This window comes from Schistocerca piceifrons, chromosome 3 (assembly GCF_021461385.2).
Source record: "Schistocerca piceifrons isolate TAMUIC-IGC-003096 chromosome 3, iqSchPice1.1, whole genome shotgun sequence".
Classification (NCBI taxonomy): Eukaryota; Metazoa; Arthropoda; class Insecta; order Orthoptera; family Acrididae; genus Schistocerca; species Schistocerca piceifrons.
In genome coordinates this window covers 335,327,308-335,354,522 of record NC_060140.1, presented here as the reverse complement: position 1 = coordinate 335,354,522, position 27,215 = coordinate 335,327,308, and the positions used below count along the sequence as shown (strand labels likewise).

The 27,215-nt window shown below is 39.8% G+C and overlaps 2 protein-coding genes across 3 annotated transcripts in view; one reads left to right on the top strand and one right to left on the bottom strand.

Moving 5' to 3' along the window:
* The window catches only part of LOC124787732 (armadillo repeat-containing protein 8-like), a 122,448-nt gene extending 96,346 nt beyond the window's left edge, over positions 1–26,102 (bottom strand). The window contains exons 1-7 of the mRNA XM_047254580.1: positions 25,935–26,102; positions 25,639–25,712; positions 19,790–20,004; positions 14,713–14,903; positions 11,194–11,354; positions 3,849–4,011; positions 1,493–1,726 (exon numbers count right to left, since the gene is read on the bottom strand). Coding sequence (XP_047110536.1) covers positions 1,493–1,726; positions 3,849–4,011; positions 11,194–11,354; positions 14,713–14,903; positions 19,790–20,004; positions 25,639–25,712; positions 25,935–25,961 — 1,065 coding nt within the window. The 5' untranslated portion in view covers positions 25,962–26,102. The remainder of the gene's footprint in view (positions 1–1,492; positions 1,727–3,848; positions 4,012–11,193; positions 11,355–14,712; positions 14,904–19,789; positions 20,005–25,638; positions 25,713–25,934) is intronic.
* Positions 26,103–26,492: 390 nt separating this feature from the next.
* LOC124788196 (folliculin) overlaps positions 26,493–27,215 on the top strand; it is a 175,173-nt gene continuing 174,450 nt past the window's right edge. The window contains exon 1 of one of the 2 annotated variants that reach the window (XM_047255370.1): positions 26,493–26,620. The gene's annotated coding sequence lies outside the window, so the exon portion shown is untranslated. The remainder of the gene's footprint in view (positions 26,621–27,215) is intronic. The other variant, XM_047255369.1, reaches the window with a different exon arrangement.

Sequence of the window (27,215 nt, the reverse complement as noted above, 5' to 3'; positions counted from 1 at the left end):
CAGTCAGGTCCAAATTTTGGCCTGGCACACAACTTTCATTTGCCACTAATGTTTCACTGCTGAATACATTCTAAGAGTACAAAGGCTGTCATCTCACAGCTGTAGTAGTGGCACCATAAGCAGGTGGGTGGGCAGGTGTTTTTTTTTTCCTTAATTTTTTACGTCACAGAACCCATATTACAGTTTTTCTTTACAACAGAAGGAAATCTAAGACATTCAGCCAAGGTTTTCCACAGTTGTAATACCTAGTAATATCTATATATAGCACACAAAGTGATATCTACTTTCAGCACACAGTCAGTACATTTGTGACTTTCACACATAATCATTGCACTCTTGCAGCAAAATAATTAATGTTTAATGGGTGACTGTGCCTTGTGGTAAGACAGCAATGCTTAAAAATAAATGAAGCTGTAAAGTGGTCTCATAAAAGTTACTCTTCTTCACTGTGTGAGGCATAGGAGTCAGATACCAAACTTTGTTCTGCTTATTTAACAGAACTGTCTTTACTTTGTTTCAATGTGAGTTTTCTGATAAACTAACAATGGATATTACAATTAACCGAATATAAATGAATACACTTTCAATGACATCACTGCATTTACTTGGATTGCACAGTTGACACGTCAGAAACAGATATCGTGAAAGTGCATATAATTCTTTTGGAAATTTAACAATGTAGGGAAAGATACACATAGATTGCTACTTACCACAAAGAAGACATGTAAAGTTGCAGACAGGCTTCATATACATTAGAACTAGGCAGAGCAAAAACAGAGTTTGCATGGCACTAGGTATCTCAACACTCGGAGTCATGGTTACCTGACATATATCACCCTAAAACTGTTCCACAGACTGCAACAACTGTTCTACAGTGGTCCACACCTCCAGTGCTGTTATCACCCAACTTAATGGACTGTCAGCGGGTGATGTCTGAACTGGTCACTGTAGCAAGTAGATATCTATAATACCAATATTGCTGGCCCCTGCTTCGATCACAAGCAAGGTAGATTATTCCTACACATTGGTCAGGGGCCTTGAGATGGCACAATAAAGTGCCGAAACTGGTTGTATAATAAAATAAGTTTGAAAATTGATGGCTGAAAAGAATTTAATTTGACATCATCAATCGAACAGCCGAGTCCCGTGACCATCGCTAAAAAAATGGACATACAGAGACTTAAAGTGTTTCGCTTCTATTCACTGGTGACATTGTGCTGTAGTAACACATTCCCATTATTCTCTGTTCATTTGCCATAAATTCATAAAACTGTGTTCTTAGACTGTATGTTAATCACAGGTTTAGAAATTAAATGAGTAAATAAATGGATTATATATGTACAGTTTTATATACTGTAACACATTTGAGAGAAAAGAATTGATTGGAATTCTGCATCTACAATAGTGGCATACATATCTATTTTCAGTTGTGCTACTGATGAAAAACAATTAAACTTGCTGAATTTCAAATACAAAACCTTTTTAAACGTACCCTGAATGCTGCATGTTTCATGTCCTGAGCTACACGCATCTCTTGTTCAGTGCGTGATGGGCTGAGGCCATTGGTGTCTGGCTGATAGCGTAACAACTCAGCCAGTGTTGAAACAAGATGATTTGAGATTGAGGCCAATCTCTGTAATTCTGTGTCCACCTCTGTTAAGTATGCCAATGTCTCAGCTGCCAGCACACGTTCTGTGTTTGGACGATCTTTCTTACACAACCTCACCTAGGACAGAATGCAAGTCATAGCAACTCTATTTTCAGAAGTAAAACACATTTATTTTTTATACAGACAATGGAGGTATCTTCAATGGCCATAAGAAAGTAATAAATATGATTCACGATTTTTTTCCCTCATGAATAAATCTGTCTATTCTTTGGTGCTACAGAAAACTCTTAAGAAAGAAAAATAAGATGGCAAAGATATAAAACAAAGATTACAGGACTAAATACCAGACTGCAGCAAGGTTAGTGCACGAAAATAGTAGTTTGATGGTGGTAGAACTAAAAATCATTTGGAATGAGAGCTAGCAGAAACAGAAATACATTTCAATGACTTTCATAACCAATTGTGGGAAGATAAAAAACAAAAATTAAAATGAACTGGAAAAAAACATGAAAGGACTCTCATAAAACACCAACAATATAAATCATCGTGAAAATAATGAGATGTTTCAATGTCTGTTTGGGACACTTTCTAATCTCACACCATAAAAAAACTGCCTAGATTCATATTCTTGTTTACAGGCTACAGACTGGGGAGCATTATCTCATCATCAGTCAAGATCTTGATTGCTGACTGTAGCAAGTAGATATCTATAATACCAATATTGCTGGCCCCTGCTTCGATCACAAGCAAGGTAAATTATTCCTACACATTGTAACAAGCTACTTAATCTGATCTGGTTAGTGGTTGTCTCAAGCACACATAAGAACACAAACTCTCTCTCTCCCCCTCCTTTGCCAGCTAAACTTTTGTTCCTACTTGTCTGCCCATTGTCCAACTCCTGCCCTATCCAGCCTCACATGGATATACACTCTTGGGGGAGGGGGGGAGAGAGGGAGAGGGAGGGAGAGAGAGGGGGAGAGAGAGAGGGGGAGAGAGAGAGGGGGAGAGAGAGAGGGGGAGTGAGGGGGAGAGAGAGAGAGGGGGGGGAGAGAGAGGGAGAGGGGAGGGAAGGAGAGGGGGAGAGGGAGAGGGGAGGGAAGGAGAGGGGGGAGAGGGAGAAGAGGGAGAGGGGAGGGAAGGAGAGGGGGAAGAGGGACAGGGGGAAGAGGGACAGGGGGAAGAGGGAGGGAGAGGGGAGGGGGCAGGGAGAGGGGGAGGGAGAGGGGGAGGGGGAGGGGGAAGGGAGATGAGGAGGGGGAGGGAGGGGGAGAGATACATGGAGAGGGGGAGGAGGAAGAGAGAGGGAGGGGGAGAGGGAGGGGAGGGGGAGAGGGATGGAGGAGGAGGAGAGGGATGGAGGAGGGGGAGAGGGATGGAGGAGGGGGAGGGATGGAGGAGGGGGAGTGATGGAGGAGGGGGAGGGGAAGGAAGGGAGAGAGAAGGGAGAAGGGGGGAGGGGGAGGGAGGGTAGAAGGGGAGAGGGAGAGGGAGAGGGAGAGGGAGGGAGAGGGAGAGGGAGAGAAGGGGAGAAGAAGAAGAAGAAAACGTGCAATGACAACATTATCCAAATGGGACGCAAATTGGTAGATGTGATGTACATGTACAGACAAACAAATGATTAAAATTTCAGAAAAACTGGTTCATTTATTCAAGACAAAGACCTTCACAAATTGAGCAAGTCAATAACGTGCTGGTCCACTTTGGATTTTGGCAATCTATGTCAGGACTGAAGACTACAACAACAACATGTCACGAATTGCACAGAATTTGGCACGATATCCCCCAGGAGAACATCCAACAACTCCAGCAATCAATGCCAAGCTGAATAACTGTTCACATAAGTGACAGAGATGGGTCAACACATTATTGATTTGCTCCATTAGTGAAACTCTTTCTCTTGAATATATCATCGTATTTCTGAAATTGTAATCATTTGTTTGTCACATTTATTGATTTCCATTCCATTTGGATAACTCCTTCATTGTGCATCATTTTCCTTTGTCCTAAGAGCATATTACTTCCTAAAAGCAGGTGACATGTCTTATACTGTGCCACGATGGTAAAAAAAATAATGCCTGAAACAATAAGCAAATCAAGATAGGCCCTGTTTCTGCATTACAAACACAAATCTATGTCAGTGTAATGTACGAACATGTGTACTAATGAAACATTTTTTATTACAATAGAAGATATGGGACACAACACAAATAATAATAAACATAGATAAGTGTTGTCTTACCAAACATGGAAGTGTTTTGTATAGTATCTTGGGGTCTTCTGCACTAATTGCACCAGCTCTGTGCATATATGTTATACATCTAGCAGCTGCCATTTGCATCTCACTCGGCTTGTCTCTTGCCATTAATGACACCAAGATGTCTGGCACTGATTTGCCACCATAACTATTGAAATAAGATCAAAAAACACAAATGCATAAGACAAAAGCTGATAATCCACAATGTCATTCACACATCACAAATATCTTATCTTCAATTACATGTAAAGCTGCTAAAACAAAAACATGCAGACAAAAACTGTAGATCAAAATTCATAATGTTCTTTTCTTCTCTTTTGTCATATTCTATTGGCTGAAGATTGTCTTAAGCAATACCTTTAGCTAAACAAGTCATAGTCAAAAGTAGTCTTTTTGTCTGTAAGCAGTCAATCAGACCGCTGGTAATCAAGCCAGGAGTGACTCACTAACAGCCACATGTGCTGCATCAGAAACTAACCATCAAACATTAGCCCACTGAAGGAGACAAATACCCAAAATGTAACACCTTTAGCCACTAGCCATCTGTAACAAAATTAAGCAGCAGCTGAGTGGGACCTTGTGGAGGTAGTACTGCCAAAGAATCTAGACTGAAAGTGAAATCGCAAATGTCTCAGTTGGCCTGACCTAGACACAGTGAAGTCCATGTTACCAAACATTCTTAGGCAATAACTACAGAAGCCATTACACTCATGTTGGCAGGATTTATCTCACTTTATTCACTAAATTTCTGCCAAGTATATTAGCATACTACTTCCACAGCACTTTTCTGCAAATAGAGTATGCCCATTACCATCATTAAGAGAATTGTTTACATATACGTTTAAGGATAAGCACATCCACACAGAAGCTTCAATACAACATTAGATACTAGTGAATACTGAACATGGAGCAGGTGTTCCGGCGCCTACTCAAACACCCATTGTACTTCTTCAACCACATTTGACAAATTGGTGCCTAGGACATCAACACCATACAACTCCACTGCTGGTACACCCACTGCCAACATACATGGTGCTGAATAACCCACATACACCTATAAGGGCAGACACCAGTGGTGTGCCCAGAAGTGGTGTGGCCCCAAAGGGTACCCTCATACTACTAAATTCCATTATGTTAAGGGTCACCACTTCAAACATCTGTCATAATGTACTACAACTTGCATATTCATTTTATCACTGTCAGAAACTAAACTGTCTCTTGATGCTGAAATTATGATATACTCAGATGAAGACCTGCCACCTCACTAAAAATTATCAAAATGGGCCACAAATGATTATAAAGGGAGTATGAACATTTAAAAAAATGGCTACTAACAGCTGAACCATTCACAGTAATGTATGAGGGTCACTCCAAACGAAATGCACACTATTTTTGTAAAAATACAGTTTTCATTCTGCATGTGTGAAAGTTTTACAGTGTGTAGCTACATCCTTCCCGCTTGTTTTCAAAATTAGTTCAACCTGTTCCCGTGAGTAGCACCATCACAGCATGTCTTCAAGATGGCTGTGACACTTGAGAGAGAGAGAGAGAGAGAGAGAGAGAGAGAGAGAGAGAGAGAGAGAGAGAGAAGAAGAAGAAGAATGGGTAAAAACGAGCAGATGCGCTGGTAGAGGGCTGCAAATACACAGAGTAGGAGATGGAATGACAGGATAGAGGGGGTTGGAAACTGTTGAGGGGAGGTGTGTGGGGACAGTATGATACTGTAAGTTGAGGCCAGGATAATTACAGGCACAGAGAATGTGTTTTAAGGGTAACTCCCATCTGCACAGTTCAGAAAAGCTGGTGGTGGAGGGAAGGATCCAGTTCACTTGAGTAATGAAGCAGCCATTTAAATAAAGTGTGTGATGTTCAGCTGCATGCTGCGCCACATGGTGATCTAGTTTGCTCTTGGGCACAGTTTGGTGATGGCCATTCAGCCTGATGGACAGCTGGTTGGTAGTCACATCAACATAAAAAGCTGTGCAATGATTGCAGCAGAGCTGGTAAATGACATGGCTGCTTTCACAGGTGGCCCGAGTGCTGATGGGGTATGATAAACCTGTGACAGGACTGGAATAGGAAGTGCTGGGTGGGTGGATTGGACAAGTTTTGTACCTGGGTCTTCCACAGGGGTATGATTCTTGTGGCAAAGGGTTAAAATTTGGAGTGGCATAGGGATGGACTAGGATGTTGTGGAGGCTGGGTGGGCAACAGAACACCACTTGAGGAGGGGTGGGAAGTATCTCAGGTAGAATGTCCCTCATTTAAAGACACAGTGATAGGTAATCCAAGCCATGGTGAAGGATATGGTTCAGTTGTTCCAGTCAAGGGTAGTACTGGGTAATGAATGGAACACTCCTTTGTGGCTGGCTCTTGAGCGTGGTGGGATGATTGGGGTGTGAGGAGAAATGGCACGCGAGATCTGTTTGTGGACTAGATCTGGGGGACAGTGTCTGTTAGTGAAGGCCTTCGTGAGACCCTCAGCATACTGAGCAAGAGAGTTTTTTGCGACTGCAGATACGCCGTGCCTGGATAGCCAGGCTATACGGGAGGGATTTTTTGGTGTGAAAGGGATGACAGCTGTCAAAATCTGGTACTGTTGGTGGTTGGTGGGTTTAATGTGGACAGAGATGTGGATGGAGTCATCAGGAGGACCACGTGAAGTGGATGGGAGAGAAGGTGTTGAGATTGTGTAGGAACAAAGATAGTGTGTCTTGACCCTGAATCCAGATCATGAAGATAGTATCAATGAATCTGAAACAGACAAGGAGTTTGGCGTTTTTGGAGGCTAGGAAGGTCTGCTCTAGATGGGGCATAGAAAGGTTGGCATAGGAGGATGCCATGCAGGTGCCCATGGCTGTGCCACAGATTTGTTTATATACCTTCCCTTCAAATGAGAAGTAGTTGTGGGTCAGGATAAAATGAGTTAGGTGTATGAGGAATGAAGTAGTGGGTTCAGAGTCTGAAGGACGTCGGGAAAAGTGGTGTTCAACAGCGGTAAAACCATGGGCATGAGGGAAGTTGGTATATAGGGAGGTGACATCGACAGTGATGAGTTGGGATCCAGGAGGTAAAGGGGTGGGGATGGTGGAGAGTTGGTGTTAAATACAATTACGTTTAGCATAGTGTCTGCAGATAATATTAGCAAAAATAAAGAGTACAGGAGTCGCAAATGTTACATAAATGAAATGTTCATAGACCGACATTTGTGCCATTGACCACAAAGAAAATCACAGAACATGCACTGGGCAAGAAGCACCAATTATACAGGGTGAGTCACCTAACATTACTGCTGGATATATTTCGTAAACCACATCAAATACTGACGGATCGATTCCACAGACCGAACGTGAGGAGAGGGGCTAGTGTAATTGGTTAATACAAACCATAAAAAAATGCACGGAAGTATGTTTTTTAACACAAACCTACGTTTTTTTAAATGGAACCCCGTTAGTTTTGTTAGCACATCTGAACATATAAACAAATACGTAATCAGTGCCGTTTGTTGCATTGTAAAATGTTAATTACATCCGGAGATATTGTAACCTAAAGTTGACGCTTGAGTACCACTCCTCCGCTGTTCGATCGCGTGTATCGGAAGAGCACCGAATTATGTAGGGATCCAAAGGGAACGGTGATGGACCTTAGGTACAGAAGAGACAAACAGCACATTACGTCCACATGCTAACACCTTTTTATTGGTCTTTTTCACTGACGCAGTTGTACATTACCATGAGGGGTGAGGTACATGTTCGACGGGCGTTTCATAGGACGTGGAGGACGCATAAATTGGCCAGCCTGTTCTCCTGATCTTACACCTCTGGACTTCTTTTTGTGGGGTACGTTAAAGGAGAATGTGTACCATGATGGGCCTACAACCCCAGAGGATATGAAACAACGTATTGTGGCAGCCTGCGGTGACATTACACCAGATGTACTGCGGCGTGTATGACATTCATTACGCCAGAGATTGCAATTGTGTGCAGCAAAAGATGGCCACCACATTGAACATCTATTGGCCTGACATGTCGGGACACACTCTATTCCACTCTGTAACTGAAAACAGAAACCACGTGTGAACGCGTACCTCACCCCTCATGGTAATGTACATGTGCGTCAGTGAAAAAGACCAATAAAAAGGTGTTAACATGTGGATGTAATGTGCTGTTCCAGTCTCTCCTGTACCTAAGGTCCATCACCATTCCCTTTGGATCCCTACGTAATTCGGTGTTCTCTGATACACACGATCGAACAGCGGAGGAGTGGTACTCAAGCGTCAACTTTAGGTTACAATATCTCCGGATGTAATTAACATTTTACAATGCAACAAATGACACTGATTACGTATTTGTTTATATGTTCAGATGTGCTAACAAAACTAACGGGGATCCATTTAAAAAAACGTAGGTTTGTGTTAAAAAACATACTTCCGTGCATTTTTTTATGGTTTGTATTAACCAATTACACTAGCCCCTCTCCTCACGTTCGGTCTGTGGAATCGATTCGTCAGTATTTGATGTGGTTTATGAAATATATCCAGAGGTAACTTTAGGTGACTCACACTGTGTATATATAAATTGGGAGATTGGAGAGGGACAGGCAACTCACTCACCCTTCACAACCTTTCCCACCTCCGGAAAGACAACTCACCCTTCACAACCTTTCCAGCAAACCTCAACCTCCTCTCATTGCACACAGACCCAGTCTCTCCCATCTACTCAATCTCCCACTTCCAGCTCCACTCCCCCCAAAACCTCAAAATTCCAATCAACACAATCTGGAACCACAACACCCTAATTCAGTAGTTAACCTTTCCTCCAAACCTCTCTCCCAATCCGAAACCTCTGTCCTATCCAAAGGCCTCACCTTCAGCCCCACTCCCAGATTCAACCAAACAGCACTTGTCAAAGATTTACTGTCCTACACCCGTACTCTCTGCTGGAAATATCACTTTGCCACGAAGAAAAATGATCCTAATCCTACTCCTAATGATCCAACTCCCCAAGACACTATCCAAATTGAACCCTGCCTGGAACAGTTCCGTCCTCCGTCACAGCGGGGCCCAGCTGCTATTCCTCAAAATCACCCTCGCTAAACCTTCCAGGAATTTCTGACTTCCAGCCTTGCCTCTAAGTCCTTCTTAAAAAACCTTAATCCTACTCCCAACATCACCACTGCTGAAGCCCAGGCTATCCGTGATCTGAAGGCTGACCGATCCATCGTCATTCTTCCGGCGGACAAGGGTTCCACGACCGTGGTACTTGATCGTCGGGAGTATGTGGCTGAGGGACTGCGTCAGCTTTCAGACAACACTACATACAAAGTTTGCCAAGGTAATCCCATTCCTGATGTCCAGGCAGAGCTTCAAGGAATCCTCAGAACCTTAGGCCCCCTACAAAACCTTTCACCTGACTCCATCAACCTCCTGACCCCACCGACACCCCGCACCCCTACCTTTTACCTTCTTCCTAAAATCCACAAACCCAATCATCCCTGCCATCCCATTGTAGCTGGTTGCCAAGCCCCCACAGAACATATCTCTGCCTACGTAGATCAACACCTTCAACCCATTACATGCAGTCTCCCATCCTTCATCAAAGACACCAACCACTTCCTTGAACGCCTGGAATCCTTACCCAATCTGTTACCCCCGGAAACCATCCTTGTAACCATTGATGCCACGTCCTTATACACAAATATTCCGCACGTCCAGGGCCTCGCTGCGATGGAGCATTTCCTTTCACGCCGACCACCTGCCACCCTACCTAAAACCTCTTTCCTCATTACCTTAGCCAGCTTCATCCTGACCCACAACTTCTTCACTTTTGAAGGTCAGACATACCAACAACTTGAAATTAGTGGAGATTGAGGCCTGGTGGGTAACGGGAAGAGAGGATATATTGAAGAGCAAGTTCCCATCTCCGGAGTTCGGATAGGTTGGTGTTGGTGGGAAGTATCCAGATAACCCGGATGGTGTAACACTGTGCCAAGATGTGCTGGCCGTGCACCAAGGCATGTTTAGCCACAGGGTGATCCTCATTACCAACAAACACTGTCTGCCTGTGTCCATTCATGCGAGTGAACAGTTTGTTGCTGTATATATATATATATATATATATATATATATATATATATATATATATATATATATATATATAGACACACAAACAAACACAAACATACACACAAAATTCAAGCTTTCGCAACAAACGGTTGCTTCATGAGGAAAGAGGGAAGGAGAGGGAAAGACGAAAGGATGTGGGTTTTAAGGGAGAGGGTAAGGAGTCATTCCAATCCTGGGAGCGGAAAGACTCACCTTAGGGGGAAAAAAGGACAGGTATACACTCGCTCGCACGCGCGCGCGCGCGCCCACACACACACACACACAAGCAGACATTTATAAAGGCCAAATGTCTTTACAAATGTCTGCTTGTGTCTGTGTATGTGCGGAAGGGTGTGTGTGTGTGTGTGTGTGTGTGTGTGTGTGTGTGTGTGTGCGCGCGCGAGCGCGCGCTGCGAGTGTATACCTGTCCTTTTTTCCCTCTAAGGTAAGTCTTTCCGCTACTGGGATTGGAATGACTCCTTACCCTCTCCCTTAAAACCCACATCCTTTCGTCTTTCCCTCTCCTTCCCTCTTTCCTGATGAAGCAACCATTTGTTGCGAAAGCTTGAATTTTGTGTGTATGTTTGTATGTCTATTGACCTGCCAGCACTTTTGTTTGGTAAGTCACATCATCTTTTTTTTAGATATATTTTTCCCACATGGAATGTTTCCATATATATAAATACTTATTATTATTTCAGGATGGAACAGTCATCAGTTGTACAACCAGGAAATTTATTTTGTTTCATTGGCTTCAACAGATCTGTCTGTCTCTCTTCAGAAGCTTAATATTGATTTAGCAGATGTCAGTATCTTCATCACAGAAGCATCACAGTCTTACAGTGAATCAATCACATTTATATACAGTACATAATTCTTGACTGTGTACATAAACATGATTCACTCACTATAAATTATCAATAAGAGTTTATAGCGAACACATAAAATAAGTGAATTTTTTGACATGTCATGGCATTATGCTTCTGCAAAGAAAATACTGACATCTGCTACAACAATGTTCAGCTTCTGAAGATGATAGATTAATGTGTTGAAAGTGGTAAAATGAAATACATTTCCTAAATGTGCGACTTACGATGGAATTTTATTCTGAGATGTATTCTATAGTAGTTGAGAAAATAACATCAATGAGTAAAATCAGTAGTAATAGTAACAACAACAACAACAACAAGAGCAATAATAATAATCCTTAGCTGTAGCAAAAATTACCTTGTTGTTGCTACAATAGCAGAAACTTTCTGATTTTTGAAACACATGTTGGCCAAACAGCTAAGGCTTGGCATCTGCACTTTGTAATGTGGAGAACACAGCAGTGATGCTAAAATAGGAATTGCTCCTTGGTTACATAGTAGTGTTTGGTTTTCCACTGTCTATAAAACAAATAAGTTGCTATTAACTTTGCACAAGATCACATTAGTTTAAAATACGAACACAAGCAAAAATTGATCTATGGATTACAATTAGCATAATAGTTACCATCACTAGCCATTTACAAGACTTCAAAAATTAGTAAATAATTTGATTAAAAATATAGTTCCATACATGCAATGGAATGGTGGAGGGAAAAAGGGGAAGAGGAAAAAGAAGATATCAAATGCTGGACATATCAAAGGAGGCAAATATTCAGAAATGAAAAGACTGGCTATGGGCAGACAAAAGTGGAAGAGGCTTATTCCATGACAAGACTTGCCGTAAGGCAGAATACCATACTACTATTACTACTACATGCAACAAGACAGGAAGTTCAGCAAAAGAAATAATGATGATAACCATACAACAAATGTGTGCACTTTGGCACATAATACTATACTTCTCTGGACTACAGTACTGAACTTCTCTGCCAAAAAAATGATTTCCTATACTCAAGTCACAAAATGTAGTCTACACAATGTGTTGTTGACAATTTTTCAAACATCACGTAAAGTAACTTTCTGACACCCTTGTATCATATTTGTCTGAATGTGTACCCCATCCCCATTTACTTGTCATAAGATTCATATCTTTCTGACTACTACTACTGTTAAATTTGTTCTATATACTTTCTTGTGCTACTACCTAATCTAGCCCCACATATTTCATCAACAGCAGAAACCTCTGAGGAAACTCATGTCATATACTGAATATAAATATCCACTGTACAGATTTCTGTTTTGGTATGATAAGCATAGAGATACCACTGAGAATAACAGATTTAAAGAGAGTGACACTATTAACACACGATACACTAGCACTTTATGTTGCTGGCAACATGATGTCTGTGTTGTTGGCAGCTCCTTCACTACAGAACCAGTCCTCAGAATTCTGGATGTGAAAGTTTCACGTACAGTGTAACTTGATTCAGCAGTGTACCTAGGTCACAACAGATACATGCTAGTGACTTTTCTAGCAACTATTTTGTTTATTTCTCCCATTATTGTTTACCGTCTTTCCAATTCTCCCCCATCTTCTCCTCGTCTCATAACATTTTCTTGAGTCTTAAAATCTAGATTGAGAAAAGAATATGTAGAAACCTAAATAAGAAAATTGTGTCAGTGAGAAATTAAGATTGCACCACCAACTCTGCTGTCATGCTTTCAGATGCAATCTGTTCCTATTTTTTAACTGCAGGAATTTATACCATGGAGAAACATCTCAGAAAGCATTCATTTATTTCATCTGTTCTAAAATGTATAATGTGGATTCCTATGAACTGAATAAACCTCAAAAAAATTTACTTTTGCCTGAATAGGCACACAAAAACTATGCATTCATAGTACCCCATGGCAGAGAATGCTCGTTTTCATCACTAAATTTATTTCCTGAAATGACCCAATGTGAGAGGGTCAAGGGTAAACTTCCTACAACATTGCAGTGAGTCCCAATGGTTTATCATTTATTTTATATGATCTGCCTAACATGAGTTCCTGCAACACTCAGAAGTAGGAGCATTATGTATTGCCAAAATGAATTTTTCACTCTGCAGTGAAGTGTGCACTGATATGAAACTTCCTAGCAGATTAAAACTATGTAGTAGATGGGGATTTGAACCTGGGACCTTTGCCTTTCCCTGGGCAAGTGCTCTACCAACTGAGCCACCTGAGCATGACTCATGACCTGTCCCTCTCAGCTTTACTTACCCCAGGTCCCAGGTTTGAGTCCTGTCTGGCACACTGCTTTAATCTGCCAGGAAATCAAAGTTTTCTTATGTATAGCATTTTCTTCCAGCCATCTAGAATATGCAGTAAACGCTTTTAAAAACATTCTATTCTTACCCCCATTCTCTACATCCTGGTCTGTGCTGTCATTTATCATATCTCACTCACTGTACCTTCATATATGTCTTTCATAATCCTAAATACTCTTGCAATATTTCCCACATTTTGCTGTTCTGTTCTTTCAGACTGTCTGGACATATTCATTGTCCACTCCATTCCTTTTCTGACATACACCTACTCTACACTTTGCAAGCTGCCTTGCAGTTTGAAGTGGAGATTATTTCTGATGGCACTCTCTCTCTCTCTCTCTCTCTTATCCGTACCATTTGCGAAAGGTACAAGGGAAGAACAGCGGCCTATAAGCTTTAGTACAAGTCCTAAGTTCTCTAACTCTCTCAGTGGTAATCATTCTACAAGATGTAGGTTGGAGGAAAATAATTCATTCCTCAGTTCCTTCTAGAATGCTTGTCCTCAAAATTTGAACAGCAAACCTCTCCATAAAGAACAATGCCTATCTAGTAGCTCTGCTGTTGGAATTTGTTGAGCAGCTCCATAATGGTCTTGCACTTACAAAATGATCCTGTCACAAAATGAATCACTCTTTATTGGATCTTTTATCTCTCCTCTCCTCTCCTCTTCTCTCTCTCTCTCTCTCTCTCTCTCTCTCTCTCTCTCTCTCCCCCCCCCCCCCCCCCCCTCTCCCTCTCTCCTATTACTCCAACCTGGTAAAGATTGCAGACTGATGAGAAATACACATGAACTTATCAAACATAAACCATGTTGCTTCCTGTTTCTCAACATCCAACACTGCTTTGTCTCTCACTATTTATTCTCCCAATTAAATTTTTCTTCTTTGATGTCACAATGGTATTCTGCTATTTAGAGCATCATCTCATAACCAGTATTATCCTATTCACTAAATTTTTTTTGAATACGCACAGCTGCAACTGGGATTGCTCAATTCTTGATTTATTGTTTAAATATTCATTTATCACATTTATTATTATTGTTGTTGTTATCAACACCATTATTATTTAATAATCTGTAGATAATTTATCTTTGCTTTACTGCTGCAATAATACTGTTTTATTTTAGAGTAGTGACTATGCTACAGAAGGTTTCGACAAATCAGTCACCCAATCCTCTGTTCAGAGTTCTTTCAAGTCTCCTAAATAATAAATTTATCTTGATTGGGCTTTGAATTACCTGCACCCTCCTTTCATCTCAATTCTCTGTGTTCTCTATAATCAGTTTCTTCACCATTAGTCAAGAAAATTGAACCTACTTTCTGGAAGTGCAATAGTTTAAGTGTTTGTTAGTCTTGTGGTGGTTTTCATCATCTTTTGTGATTATACTCATTCTATTATGTTTTATTCTGAAGAAACTAATCACTGATTTTAAATAGACCAAAAAATACCAGGCATTACAATGAACCACTCCCTACTCTTGAATGGAAGACAATTTGCACACAGAAAAAGACAGCCTGTATTACCTATAAGAGTAAATATACACAGGTGTGGGATGAATAATTTACCTTGCATGCTGCGGAAAGTATTGTAGTAACACACACTTGGTTGGAAACTGACTGATGAGTAAGGTTTAACAAATGTAATGGAAGACCCTCATCTTGACATATTAGCCCCACCGGTGCACATGGAGACTGGAATATTGTCCGCAGGCAGCAGAGACTCACTTCAACTAACTTTGTACTTTCACTCACCAGACCTGGAGAATTACACATAGACACACTTTTCAATTAGCAATTTAAAAAAAAAACAACATATTTTTGATTAAAATTCAATTTTTTTTGTGATAAAAATCCAAGATGCACATACATGCCAGCAATCTCTCTCTCTCTCTCTCTCTCTCTCTCTCTCTCTCTCTCTCTCCCTCTCTTTCATCCCCCTCCCACACACAGAGAGAAACCAACATTGCCCAGGTGTTGATTTATAGCTATGCGTCCACACCCATATCACGAAGTGTCTGCACTTGTACTTAATGTTTATAACATCATATCTCTTGAACTATGTGTCAAATGAGGCTATAATTTAGTAGAGACATTCAGTGACATATGTAGTTACTGTCTGTAAAATGTTTTGTGAATGGAATGGAGTTAGTACTAACAAAGTAATAAATTTAATCATCATGCACAATGTGGCTGTTTTTCACATGTCTCCAATTTTATGACATCATATTTTTTTAACTGTGTGTCATATGATGATGTAATATTGTAGGAACATTCAGTGACATATGTGAATACTGTCCGCAAAAAGAAATTATTGTGAATAGAGTTAGTGGCAAAGAAGTAACAAATTTAAATGTCACGCAAGATGTGGCAGTTTTTCATGCATCTTATTGTTTATGACATCACATCTTCTGAACTATGTATCACACAATGATACAATTTTGTAGTTACATGCAATGCCATATGTGTATACTGTCTGCAAAATACGTCACAAATACAGTTTGTAGTAAAGAAGTAATAAATTATAATGTCGTGACTCATACGGAATTTTTACTGCATGAACAGCAGAAAAGTAGTAAGTGACAAACCTCTTTCCTTTTATCATTTTGTAGGGATTGTCAGTGAGAAAAAGATTCTGTAAAGACTGCAAATTGTATGTAAAATTTGGTGCAAGTTGCCAAGTACTCTCATTCTCAAATACTGGGTGTATAAAGTCTGGGAATCCATGTGTTGCAGGCCACACTTATTTTTCACCTCCAGCCTTTTGATATGTAGTTTGTTCTTACCCCCGTAGCGATTGATGCCTGACAGTAAGGTATGTGTGAATCACGACTGTAGAGGCACAACAAGCAGTGTACAAGTAGCTGGAATCTATGCACTTTCTATGTGCAGGAGGATGTGTGTTGAACAACAGGGAGACAATATACGTCAAAAAATGACACACTTGTGTTCCACTTTTGCTCAATTTAAAAAAGTATTTCAGGTTTTCATTTCACTCCCCTTTACGCTTAAAACAGCTGAGGTGGGAGGGGAGCAAAACTAATAGTGTAAATGAAGTAGCCATCAATAAGGACTCAATAAATATATACAAAATTTTGTTTGTACTTCACATATTTCCACATCTGTTCTCTACACTACAGCTGAGAATCATTTCTCACTGCAAGTTTAAGGTGTTTTTGTTTGATATAGTAGGCACAAATTGCTTTAATGCAATGTTTTAGTGCAAATCTAAAAATAAAAATATGTTTTCTCTCACAAAAGGACAAGGAAAAATACAAATATTCACAGTAACATTTGAAGTGAAAATAAATGGCTCTACTGTGGAGATCAGGTAAGAGGGGAAAGGCAGGGGGGAGGGGGAGAAACTGCACCAGTAAATGTAAATCTTGATTTTCTTGATTACCGTGATGAAGTGAATCTTTTCAGTTGTAGACTGACATGGCAGGTAGATCCATCTTAATTTCAATTGATCATGGCAGAACATGCACTTACCTCTCATATCAGAAACGTTTCTGACATAACTTTTGATACTGTAAATATGAGGGAGTGCTGAAAAGTAATGCCTAAGAATTTTTTTTATTTCTCAACAGCCAAAGACTAGTTTGTTGCTACCATCACTGTAAAATGTTTGACTTCGTTGATGGAGCCACAACCTCACCTCTGCATGCACCACCTCATCACAAACAAAGTGAAGTCTTCAAAGATGTTCTTTAAGTTTTGGACGATTGAATGGAGCCAAGTCAGGACTGTATGGAGGATGAGTGGCAACAGTGAGCCCAAGGCATTGGATTGTTGTGGATGTCGCACCGCTCATGTGTGGTCTGGTGCTGTCATACTCAAGGGGAGGGTGCTCCAGGTGTGGATGAACTTCTCATTATGGCCATGCTACAATTTGGAGCCCTCTAGATGCAGAGGGTTGCAGCTTACGTCTGTGAAGTGGGAAAGTCAACTGAGTAGTATGCATCATATGTAACACCTTCACCGATACTAAGAACAGAATAAAAGATTTGGAGGCATTACTTTGCATCACACTCTCATACCCTCAACAACACCCCATCTGCCAATCCTTTCATCAAAGTTTTAATTTAGAGTCTCTCACAAAAACTCTATGATGCAGATACACTCCTTTTTGTTGCCATCATATCCTTCCCTTAATCAGCTCCACATGTTCAAAAATTGGACTATTTTCCAGTTCTAGCAATAGTTCTTGAAGCATATGTACATAATTTACAGAACTGACAATACTATTAAAAAAAAGTCTGATTCACCCACTGCTGAAAATGCCTGCTAATACACTCACACCATGTGAGTTTAAGTCTGTCCCCATCACCACATGTGGATCTGCAAATCCCAGCAGACACAGCTGTGTCTGCTCACTCTACCATTCACACTAACAATTGCTTCATCACTCTAAATAATGCTTTTGTAAAATATACAAATGGAATGACACAATTTCAGAAACTTGACTGGTCTCGTACAGATATAGACTGAAGCAGCAAGTGAAAATTTGCACCAAGCCATGAATTGAAAACGGGTCTTCTACTTATGAGGTATGTGCGTTAACCATCAAACCACCTTGGCACAGCTGTTCACACAACTGCATGGATTACCCTGGCTTGCCTACCTCTTCGATCCAAATTCTCACTGCTGCACCAGTCTACTTTAAATCTCCCCTTATACATTAACAGATTGGCTGAGGCTCTCCATGTTCTGGAATAGCACCTCAGTAAGTAAGAGATCTAGGTTCAGTTCCCGGCCTTGGTACAAATTTTCACTCACCACCTCAGTCTATATACACAAAATCATATTTTTATGAGACCACTGAACTCTCTGAAATTGAGTCATTTCATCTGTATGTTTGATGCTGGAGGTGGTATTCCAGAACATGGAGAGCCTTAGCAATTCTGTTTGTGTGTAAAGTGGAATTTAAAGTAGACTGGGGCAGCAGTAAGAATTTGGATCAAGGAGGGAGACATGCCAGGGTAATCCATGCAGTTGTGTGAACTGGTGTGCCAAGGTGGCCTTGTGGCAAATGCACCTGCCAAGTAAGTAGCAGACCCGGGTTTGATTCCTGGCCTTGGCACAACTTTTCACTTGCCACTTCAGTCATATACGAGGGTTGGAACTTAAATAGTGCAACTATTTATTTACAGCTCATACAAAACAGGTATGTGTTTCAGAGTTTTACTGACCTTGAAAGTAGTCACCAGCATTGTGTATAACCCATTGCCAGCGGTGTGGAAGTCATAGGAAACTCTTTGCAGAGTCAGTTGTGTTGATAGTTCAAGCGGTGCAGTCTATTGCCGGACGAATTTGTAGCCATTCTGAAGTGAATGCTGTGAAGTATTTCCTTCAGTTTAGAAATCGAGTTGAACTTACGAAGGCTTAAGTCAGGGAAGTGGAGTAGGTGGTATAGCATGTAGCAGCCCCATCAGTCATACAAATTAGTAACAGCTTGCACTGTATGTGATTGAGCATTGTCCTGCAAAATGATGGTCAGGTCCTGCAGAAAGTGTCACTTCTGTCTCTATGCTGTTCATTTTTGGAACACAACCTACAACCAGCTTAGATACAGAAGTGATGACACTTTCTGCAGGACCTAACCATCATTTTGCAGGACAATGCTCAATCACATACAGTGCAAGCTGTTACTAATTTGTATGACTGATGGGGTTGCTAAGTGCTATACCACCTACTGCACTCCCCTTGTAAGTTTTTCAACTCAGTTTCTAAACTGAAGGAAACACTTCACAGCATTCACTTCAGAACTGCTACAAATTCGTTGGGCAACAGACCGCGCCGCTCGAACTGCCAACACAACTGGCACTGCTAAGAGTATCCTAGGGCTTTCACATCGCTGGCAAGAGGTTATACACAATGCTGCTGACTACTTTGAAGGCCAATAAAACTTTGAGACACTGATCTATTTTGTACGAGCTCTAAATAAATAGTTACCACTATTAAAGTTCCAACCCTCGTACACAAAATCACTTTTCTAGAACTTGGGATCACCTTCTTGTCAGATTGTGTACAACTTGCAGAATTCTGTATGCCTGTCCAATCATATTCATTTAGGACTTTAAGTAAAGTAGGCCTATATGGTCTCACTTTCAGCATTCTCTGAATCCTTTGTAGGCTTGCTCTCACTATTCCATACTCCTTGCACGTTTTGCTTTAACTTTTAGTCAGTGATTACATGAAACCTTGTGCAACAACATTAAGATTGTTTTCTGCAGTAGAATGTTTTCTGCAGTAACAGACTTTGGCCTATCTGAACAAAGAAGCTCGACTACAAATGTAGTCTTCAAATCTTACATTTAATTCACAAATACCTTGTCAAGATGGAGGATGGATGTTTGGAAGAAGTCCCACAAGCAAATCACAAACATCACTGTAATTATGAAAAAACAAATACATCCTGCTCTGTAGTTAACTTTCTATTCATTGTTTATCACATAACAACAAAGATCATAATCTCAAATTACTAGTGTCAAGTGACTTATGGCTATTACACATTAGTCCATTTGACAACTGACTACCACTACACTAGACAAAACAAAGTACGAGGATTACTAGTGATAACTGACTTACGGCACACCCCACATTTGTACCTTCAAATTTCAGATTGCTTTGTAGTGACACTTACCATTTATGAGAGCTGGGACCACTTCAAGATCAATAAGAGCCTTAATATGATCTTCAGTTCCCTTTGCTAATGAACCCAAAGTTATAGTTGCTTCAATTTTTATCTGTACTGGTATAGCTGCATCAGCCAGTAGCTGCAGCAGACGTGGCACCACACCTTGGGATATTACATTTCCTTTCTGCTTGTTGCTTCCAATTACAGAATTCTTAAGACATCTAAATAAATAAATGAGCTTAGATAGAAACAAGAATTGCAATTTAAACAACCATAAAGGGCATGCTGTTGTTACAGAAAAGAGAAACAGGTTTACATATAAATTTCATAACTAAAATCTAGATTACAAAAAAAAGCAGAATGTCAACAGTGCACACACAATAACTTGTCACTTCTCATGGGAGTGCTGTGAATGCATCTGCTTCATCCCCACTTCACAGTCACATTACTCTTGTATCAGTCACATTACTCTTGTATGGATGCATAGAAAACAGCTTATAAAAGAAACATATGTATCTCTGTTCTGCAATGACAAAAATGGCAAAAATGACATGGAATGTTCTGTATAATCAAAGACGAAATCTTACTGATACAAATTACAGAATATCACTAATAACACTACTACAAAAAGTATTCTTCACTAAGGTTGGTACTAACCAAAGGTAAGTCAACAAGAAATGGCTTCTGCCAATCCCTCTGCTCCAAGCAAACCCCCACAAAAATAAACACATAATTGTGTGTGTGCACAGCATATGTATTTTTCTTTCTGCAGTGGAGTGAGCACTGATTTAAAACTTTCTAACAGATCAAAACAGTGTGCTAAACCACAACTCAAAGCTGGAACCTTTGTCTTTCTGTTGAATCAGTGCAGAATTGACTGAGTTATCCAAGTAAGAACCACAAACCACAAAAGGCACAGGTTTCACGTTCAACCCCTGGTCCAGCCAACAGTTCTGATCTGGCGTGAAGTTTCAGGTCTAAATTTCTGTGTCGGTGTAAGAAAATTAACTGCCACATATCTAATGATGTGATGATGATCACCAGTCATTAAGAATTAACTGAAGATCATGATATAATCACTGACCTCCAAGAAGTTAGCTTCCATAATATACACTGCTGGACATTAAGATTACAACACTAGGAAGGATAGCAAACAACAGAATTTTGTTTATCATGTACATATAGTAAAGCAGGAAGAACATGTGATTAAATCTATAGGTGATTTGGGGGATAGGACATGAAAAATTTAGTACACAGAGCTGACATTCCTGGCAGCAACAATGCCTCCAACCTGGCTGGGCGTGCAGAGATTGAAGACAGATACGGTTATGTCATTCCAAGCTGTTTCAACTTTTGGCCTGAGTTCATAAATCGTAGTGGTGGTAAGCAATAATGTTCCAGTCTCCCAGCAGCCCACAATCAGATGGTGAGAGATCTGGAGGGTGTGTTGCCAGGACAACAGTCAAACACCCTCCATACTGAGGTAGTTCAGGACGGCCCAGGCAACGTGCATTCTTTTGTTGAAAGATAATATCACAAAGACCTCAAAGATATGGAACAGCTGCCAGCTTTAACATGTCAGAAATGAATGTCTGTTGTCCACATTACCAGCCATGCGAATCAGAGGTGATTGTGTTCTTTACCTAATTGTACTTCTCACAATGTCAGCTGACATTCCTGGCAGCAACAATGCCTCCAACCTGGATGGGCATGCTGAGATTGGAAGACAGATATGGTTATGTCATTCAAAGCTGTTTCAACTTGCGGCCAGAGTTCACAAATCATTCATTTGGCAACGTTCATTCTCATCAGTGATACATCCATCATGATGGTGTATGTGGATCCAGGACTCATCTGAAAAGATGATGTGGTGCTGCTCCAGTGTGCAGTATTGTTGTTGGATGCATCAAAGTCCGAACACTGCAGCTGTGTCTAGGGAAACTGCAACAATGGTCACCAAGCTGACAGCATGTGTATTTTATATGTTCTAGCACTGTTCGTGTTTTACCTAGAAACATACAGGACAATGGTGTCTGTCTCCTTTCACCGGCAACATAACTGTTGGGTTTTGTGACATCATGGTGGCACAATGTATTTGAAATGGATTGTGGTGCAAAGTGCGTGTTGGAGTACACAGTGGAACTCCCTACTGTGGGATGTTTATGTTTCCAAATTGTTTGTGAGTACTGTTACTGATTCACTGGACTTCTTGAAGACTCTTCATGGGAATACATTGGAAGATTTCTGGTGGTTTGTTAGCGAATGTGGGCAATATATTACATTTTGGTTTTGGATTTATTGGTATGTTGTGTTGTTTATAGTTGGAGATTTAATTTAACTTTTCATTTTTTGTTCATTATGGACATGACAACAAAATTCACAACTAGGTCGTTGCATACTGCAATGGGTGATAACATACTGATCATGATTAATATCCTATAGTTATATGGTTTAATTGTTGAGTATGTGAAGTTTTATCTTTGTGGTGAAGGAATGAAACTGACCAAAGTCGCTACATCTCCGAGCAGAGGCCAGTACGCATATGTGGCATTGTCAGTGGGATAACGAATGGTAGTCTATCCGGAGGTGTTCCTGGCTTCAGAAGTCTAGGTTAGTCGTCTGAGAGATTGTGCTGATAATGTATCATTTTTGCAGTTTCAATACTTGTGTGCCAGCTGAATTTGGCTGGTAAGTACGCTTTTAAGGTTTTACTTTTTTTAAATTGTTATATACATGGAATGTGTGTTTACGTGCATAATTGTGTGTTTTTTGTCCATCAAAATTAGTGTTAAAGGAATTTTTTACAAATTTGTGTTGAGTCGTTGGTTGTTGGCAATTATGTTGGATTGTGATTGGTAGATACTGTGGAATTTGTTTGACCTATATTGTTGAGATCAGGTTTTTGATGTTAGTTGTATGAGCGAATTTTGCTTTTTGATAACTTGGAATGAGTTCCAGCTATATAGGTAAGTGCTAGGTGACAGATTTGTCGAGATGTGTATGGTTTTGCAGTACTGTAGATTTCATCTGAGCTACACATAGGTCAACTGAAATTTCCAGTATTGGGTTTTGGAGCTACGTGCTGGCTCATGGTATCATGGAAATTGTTTGAGCTACAAGTCAAATGAAATTTCATGGTATTGTGATTTTGTTGATTGCTGAGAGTTTCAGTTGCTTCATTTTTGCATGAAGTACTTGTTCTGGTATATCTTTATAACCAGGATTTTCATACATTTATTTTGTTTCCACCTAAAAGCCTGTAATTCCTGTGGTTGTCCGATTACTTTCATGCTGTTTTTGTAATTAAATTTTTTGTATTACTTGTGCCTGTTTGGGGGGCAACTGAAGCGTCTGATCCCATCCGTCGGCTTTGACCCGTGATGTAAGGGTGTTGTGGTGTGTGGCGTCATGATGGCGCAGAGTTTAGTTTGTGAGAGTGGTGTGTTTGTAGGTGTCGTTTTGATGTGATCGGTGGTGCTCTCTGGTGGTGTGTTTATGTATTATGTGATGTTTTTGGTTTAGTTTGTGTGTATGGCATGTTTATAGGTGGCATATTGTTGTGGTCGGTGGTTCTCTCTGGTGGTGTGTTTAAGGTTAGCATGTTATGTGGCATATGGTGTTCATTTGCGTGGTAGCATTGCACATATGTGGTATTGGTGGTGAGTGCTTTCAGTGGAATATTTTTCAGTGAGTTAACAATTTTGGTTTTGTTATGTTGATGTTATTGTAGTTTTTTTTTGCTGTTCGTCGTGTATCAGTTTTGGTAAATCGCTTTGTTTATGTCTTTGGTAGATGTGGATATGACTGACAAAGTCAACAGTTTTCGGTTGTCGGCAATGATTGAGGACAGTGCGTTGTCTCTAATAAAATTTCTTCAGCTATTCAGCCTGTTGGCTGAAGTTATGAAGTATTCAGTGTGTCGTGAAGAAATGAGTCTCGTATCAGGGACGGCTATATGTGGAGATGTCGTAAGGATAACAGCTCAAGGGAAGTGTTCCATTCCAATTTTGTTGGTTTGTTGTGTTTTTTGAGGTAGTGATGATTGTGGACGAGGTTATGGTTTTGGGTTTCATGATTTGGTATCGGTAGTTTCTGTTGATCTATATAGGTCAAGGGAAGTGTTCGATTCCAGTGGATATTATTTTTAGTTGATTTTGGGAAGGTTGTGGTCATTTTATTTTATCGTTTTTGTCATTTGGTTTAGTGGTGTGTGTTTATTTTTAGTTTGTCCCCAAAAACTCCCAATTTCCCACCGTTGTCCCGTTAGTGTCATTAGGTTTTTTGTGGAACGTATGTGTGTTGGTTTTTCGATGTATTTTCGTGTTTGTTGTCACGTTTACGTAATAAAGTCATACGCACCATATTGGAAACGTGGTGTACGGTCGTTTCCGCCATATTTGTGACGTCATGGATCAAAGCAGACGGGTGGAATTGGACGCTTCTGTAATGTGTTATGAGTGACATCATGGTCGCCATATTGTTTAAGCTCGAATTAGGGATGTCTGTTATCTTAATGACATCATGGACCAAAGCTAACAGGTGGTAATGATATATTTTGTTACCCCAAATGCGGGTCAATAATCATAACATGATGCTTTGGGATAGTCAAGTGTCATTTATTACTACACACTATGATTAGGTAGCTTCCTCCTATCATTGTCACCAACTTGAAATGGGATCCTGTCACATAACTGAGACATTGCACCACATTTACATGCCTCCAAATCTTTACTAACACTGAACACACCTAACACCAGGAGGACCAATATGTGAGTATTGTCCCACTTACCAATAGTGTCTTGACAATGTGTTCAGTTGAGTAGACTGGTCATTTTTGCTCGTTTTGAAGTTATACTGTATAATTACACTTCAATCTGTCGCAAACGTGGCATATTCCACAGTGTGCATCAAGGATGTCTAGACTAGTCATATAATTGACGTGAACATGTATAAGTGAAGCACGGAACAGGCCAAAAGCATACTTGGACAAACAGGCATTTCATTCAGTGCATTATTTTGTTTTTCCAACTAACAATAGTAAACCTCTTAGACAATATTATATTTTACATTGTATATTAAAGACAATTGTACAAATAATTTGTAAACACCACCTTTATAATATATTCTTGTTAACTATGCAGTACTTCTGAGCCTGCAAATAATGCAAATATTTTAAAGATTATATTTAGTAACATTGACAAACTGAATATGTTTTACACATGAAAAAGAAATCCTGTTTATACTACCGAAGTTGATGGCTGAGGTTCATAAGCACCCATTGAGCTGTACCAATTATTTTTACACATAACTGAACAATTTTTAGAGATTTGCTATATGGAAGTTTACTGATTTTATATTTAGTGGTGAATAAGTGAACATTTGTTTTAAATAAAATTATGTCAATAGCGTGTACTTTATGAATGTAGGCATTCTGGAAAAAGGTAAAATCATTTCAGTCACTTAAAAAAAATGCATAGCTAACAGATCAGATGAGAAATTTAAAAAATTAAAACTGCTGCTAATTTTATCAGTATTTATCGAGTTACACAGAACGGGCTGAATCATGACTGAAGCTGTGAGATGACAGTTTTACAAATAACAATCATTACAAATCTCTGGTGACAATAGTCACTTTTCTCTTTTAGTGATTGTGCTGAATGTTTCCTCCCCAATTTGCCCCAAGCGCAGCTTATTCCACACTTTATTTACTGGCAGTCACAGTCTTGTTGCCAATTTAATCAGCAGGAGAACATAAGGGATGCGTAAACTATGCCATAAATGACTTTGTTTGAAAAGAGGAGGCATTACTATGAAGCGTTAACAACATTATCGTTATGCTAGTTGGCATTACTTACACGATTGCCTGCAAACACTTCTCGGCATCGCCCGAATACAACTCGTCAATATACGACCGAGAACTCTCAACATCCTGCAACCAAAAATTTTTGTGCAAATTATGGACTTGCAATTCTCTGTTTACCTCTGGATGAAGGATGCATTTATGGGGAATAAATTTATTTACTCTCAATTCAGTAAATTTAATTATCAGTGGGGGCAGCAATAAACTGTGCAAAAAAAAAAAAGTGAGGTTAGGCTCTATAAGTGCCGGTATCAAAATGCAAAGCAAGTAGTCTTAGGCGAAAGTAAGTACCATGAATGGATGCATAGCGGTAACCATTGTAAATATTTTTGTTTCTCGTGTATTGCAGTTTCATCACATTTGATCCCTCAATAACCTAAATAACAACTGTCACCTTACATCTCAGAGACAATACGCCTGCCATAGATGTCTTTGAACCTGTTTACCGCGACCACGGCCGCCGCCCGCCAGTGTTGACTGCTAAAAAGGAGGATTCCTACCACCAATATGTCAGTTTCTTGGCTGTAGAAAAACGAGTACCAACATAGACTATTTAGTTCTTTGATGGTCAAAATTCTCAGAGAAAGTCAAGGAAATATGGACTGTCATAATGAATAATAAAAATCCAGTAATAGACCCCTGTTATATATATTTTAACGAAGGTCGACGCCTCTATGTAATGAAGAAGCACGTAACTATCTTATTGATACGGACTTTACAGTTGAAAATAAACAATGTTGTTTACTGACATACTAACAGACTCACTTTATGGTGGTCAAATTTGAGAATGGAAATACCAATTAAAATAATTTTACGATTACAAGAAAAGTGAACAATCTTCATAGTAAGTGCATAGTAATAATCGTATTTTGTCAACAGAGGGAACGTAAACAAAATATTGTGCGTCTGTGTTGTCATCGAATATTGCAGAGGACTGCGTTATTTCATTTTGGTCTCACATTTATCTTAGAGTGACAGTAAGTCTTTATCTTATTCATATGTGATATGAATGTGTATGTGACATAGATTGTGCTGCTTACAAGTACGGCTATTTGCAACACATCTGTCATCGCAATAAATCGTGCCTGCGGCTGTAGCAATACACAGATTCAAATCGTATTTTATTAGCATTTCAGCAAGTACATTGACAATAACAAAAAAAATCATTGCTTTCTATGAATATAATTGATGGAGATGACAGCACTCTGTTGTTTATTCGTTGCAGTAAACTTTCTCTCATGGCACAACTCTTTCAGCAGTTCATCAACGATTTCTGAGGTAGCGTCTGTGCTCTATCTCAAGTTTACTTGATTACGCAGTAGTTAATTTCATGTTCCATGAACCATTTTGCATGATTAATCATAATGATGTGGAACGAGTCGTTTTACATTGACATCGAAAATTAATTTTTAAATATTGCCACATGCTGAACATTTGTAAGATATGTGATCTTTATTTATTTTAAAAACACAAACTTGAGTTTGTGACTCCTACCCATCACCTTTTATAATTTGCAATAAAAGAATTTCTTCTATAGAAAAGGAGTAGTTGTCAAGTAGAACCTTTTTCAGC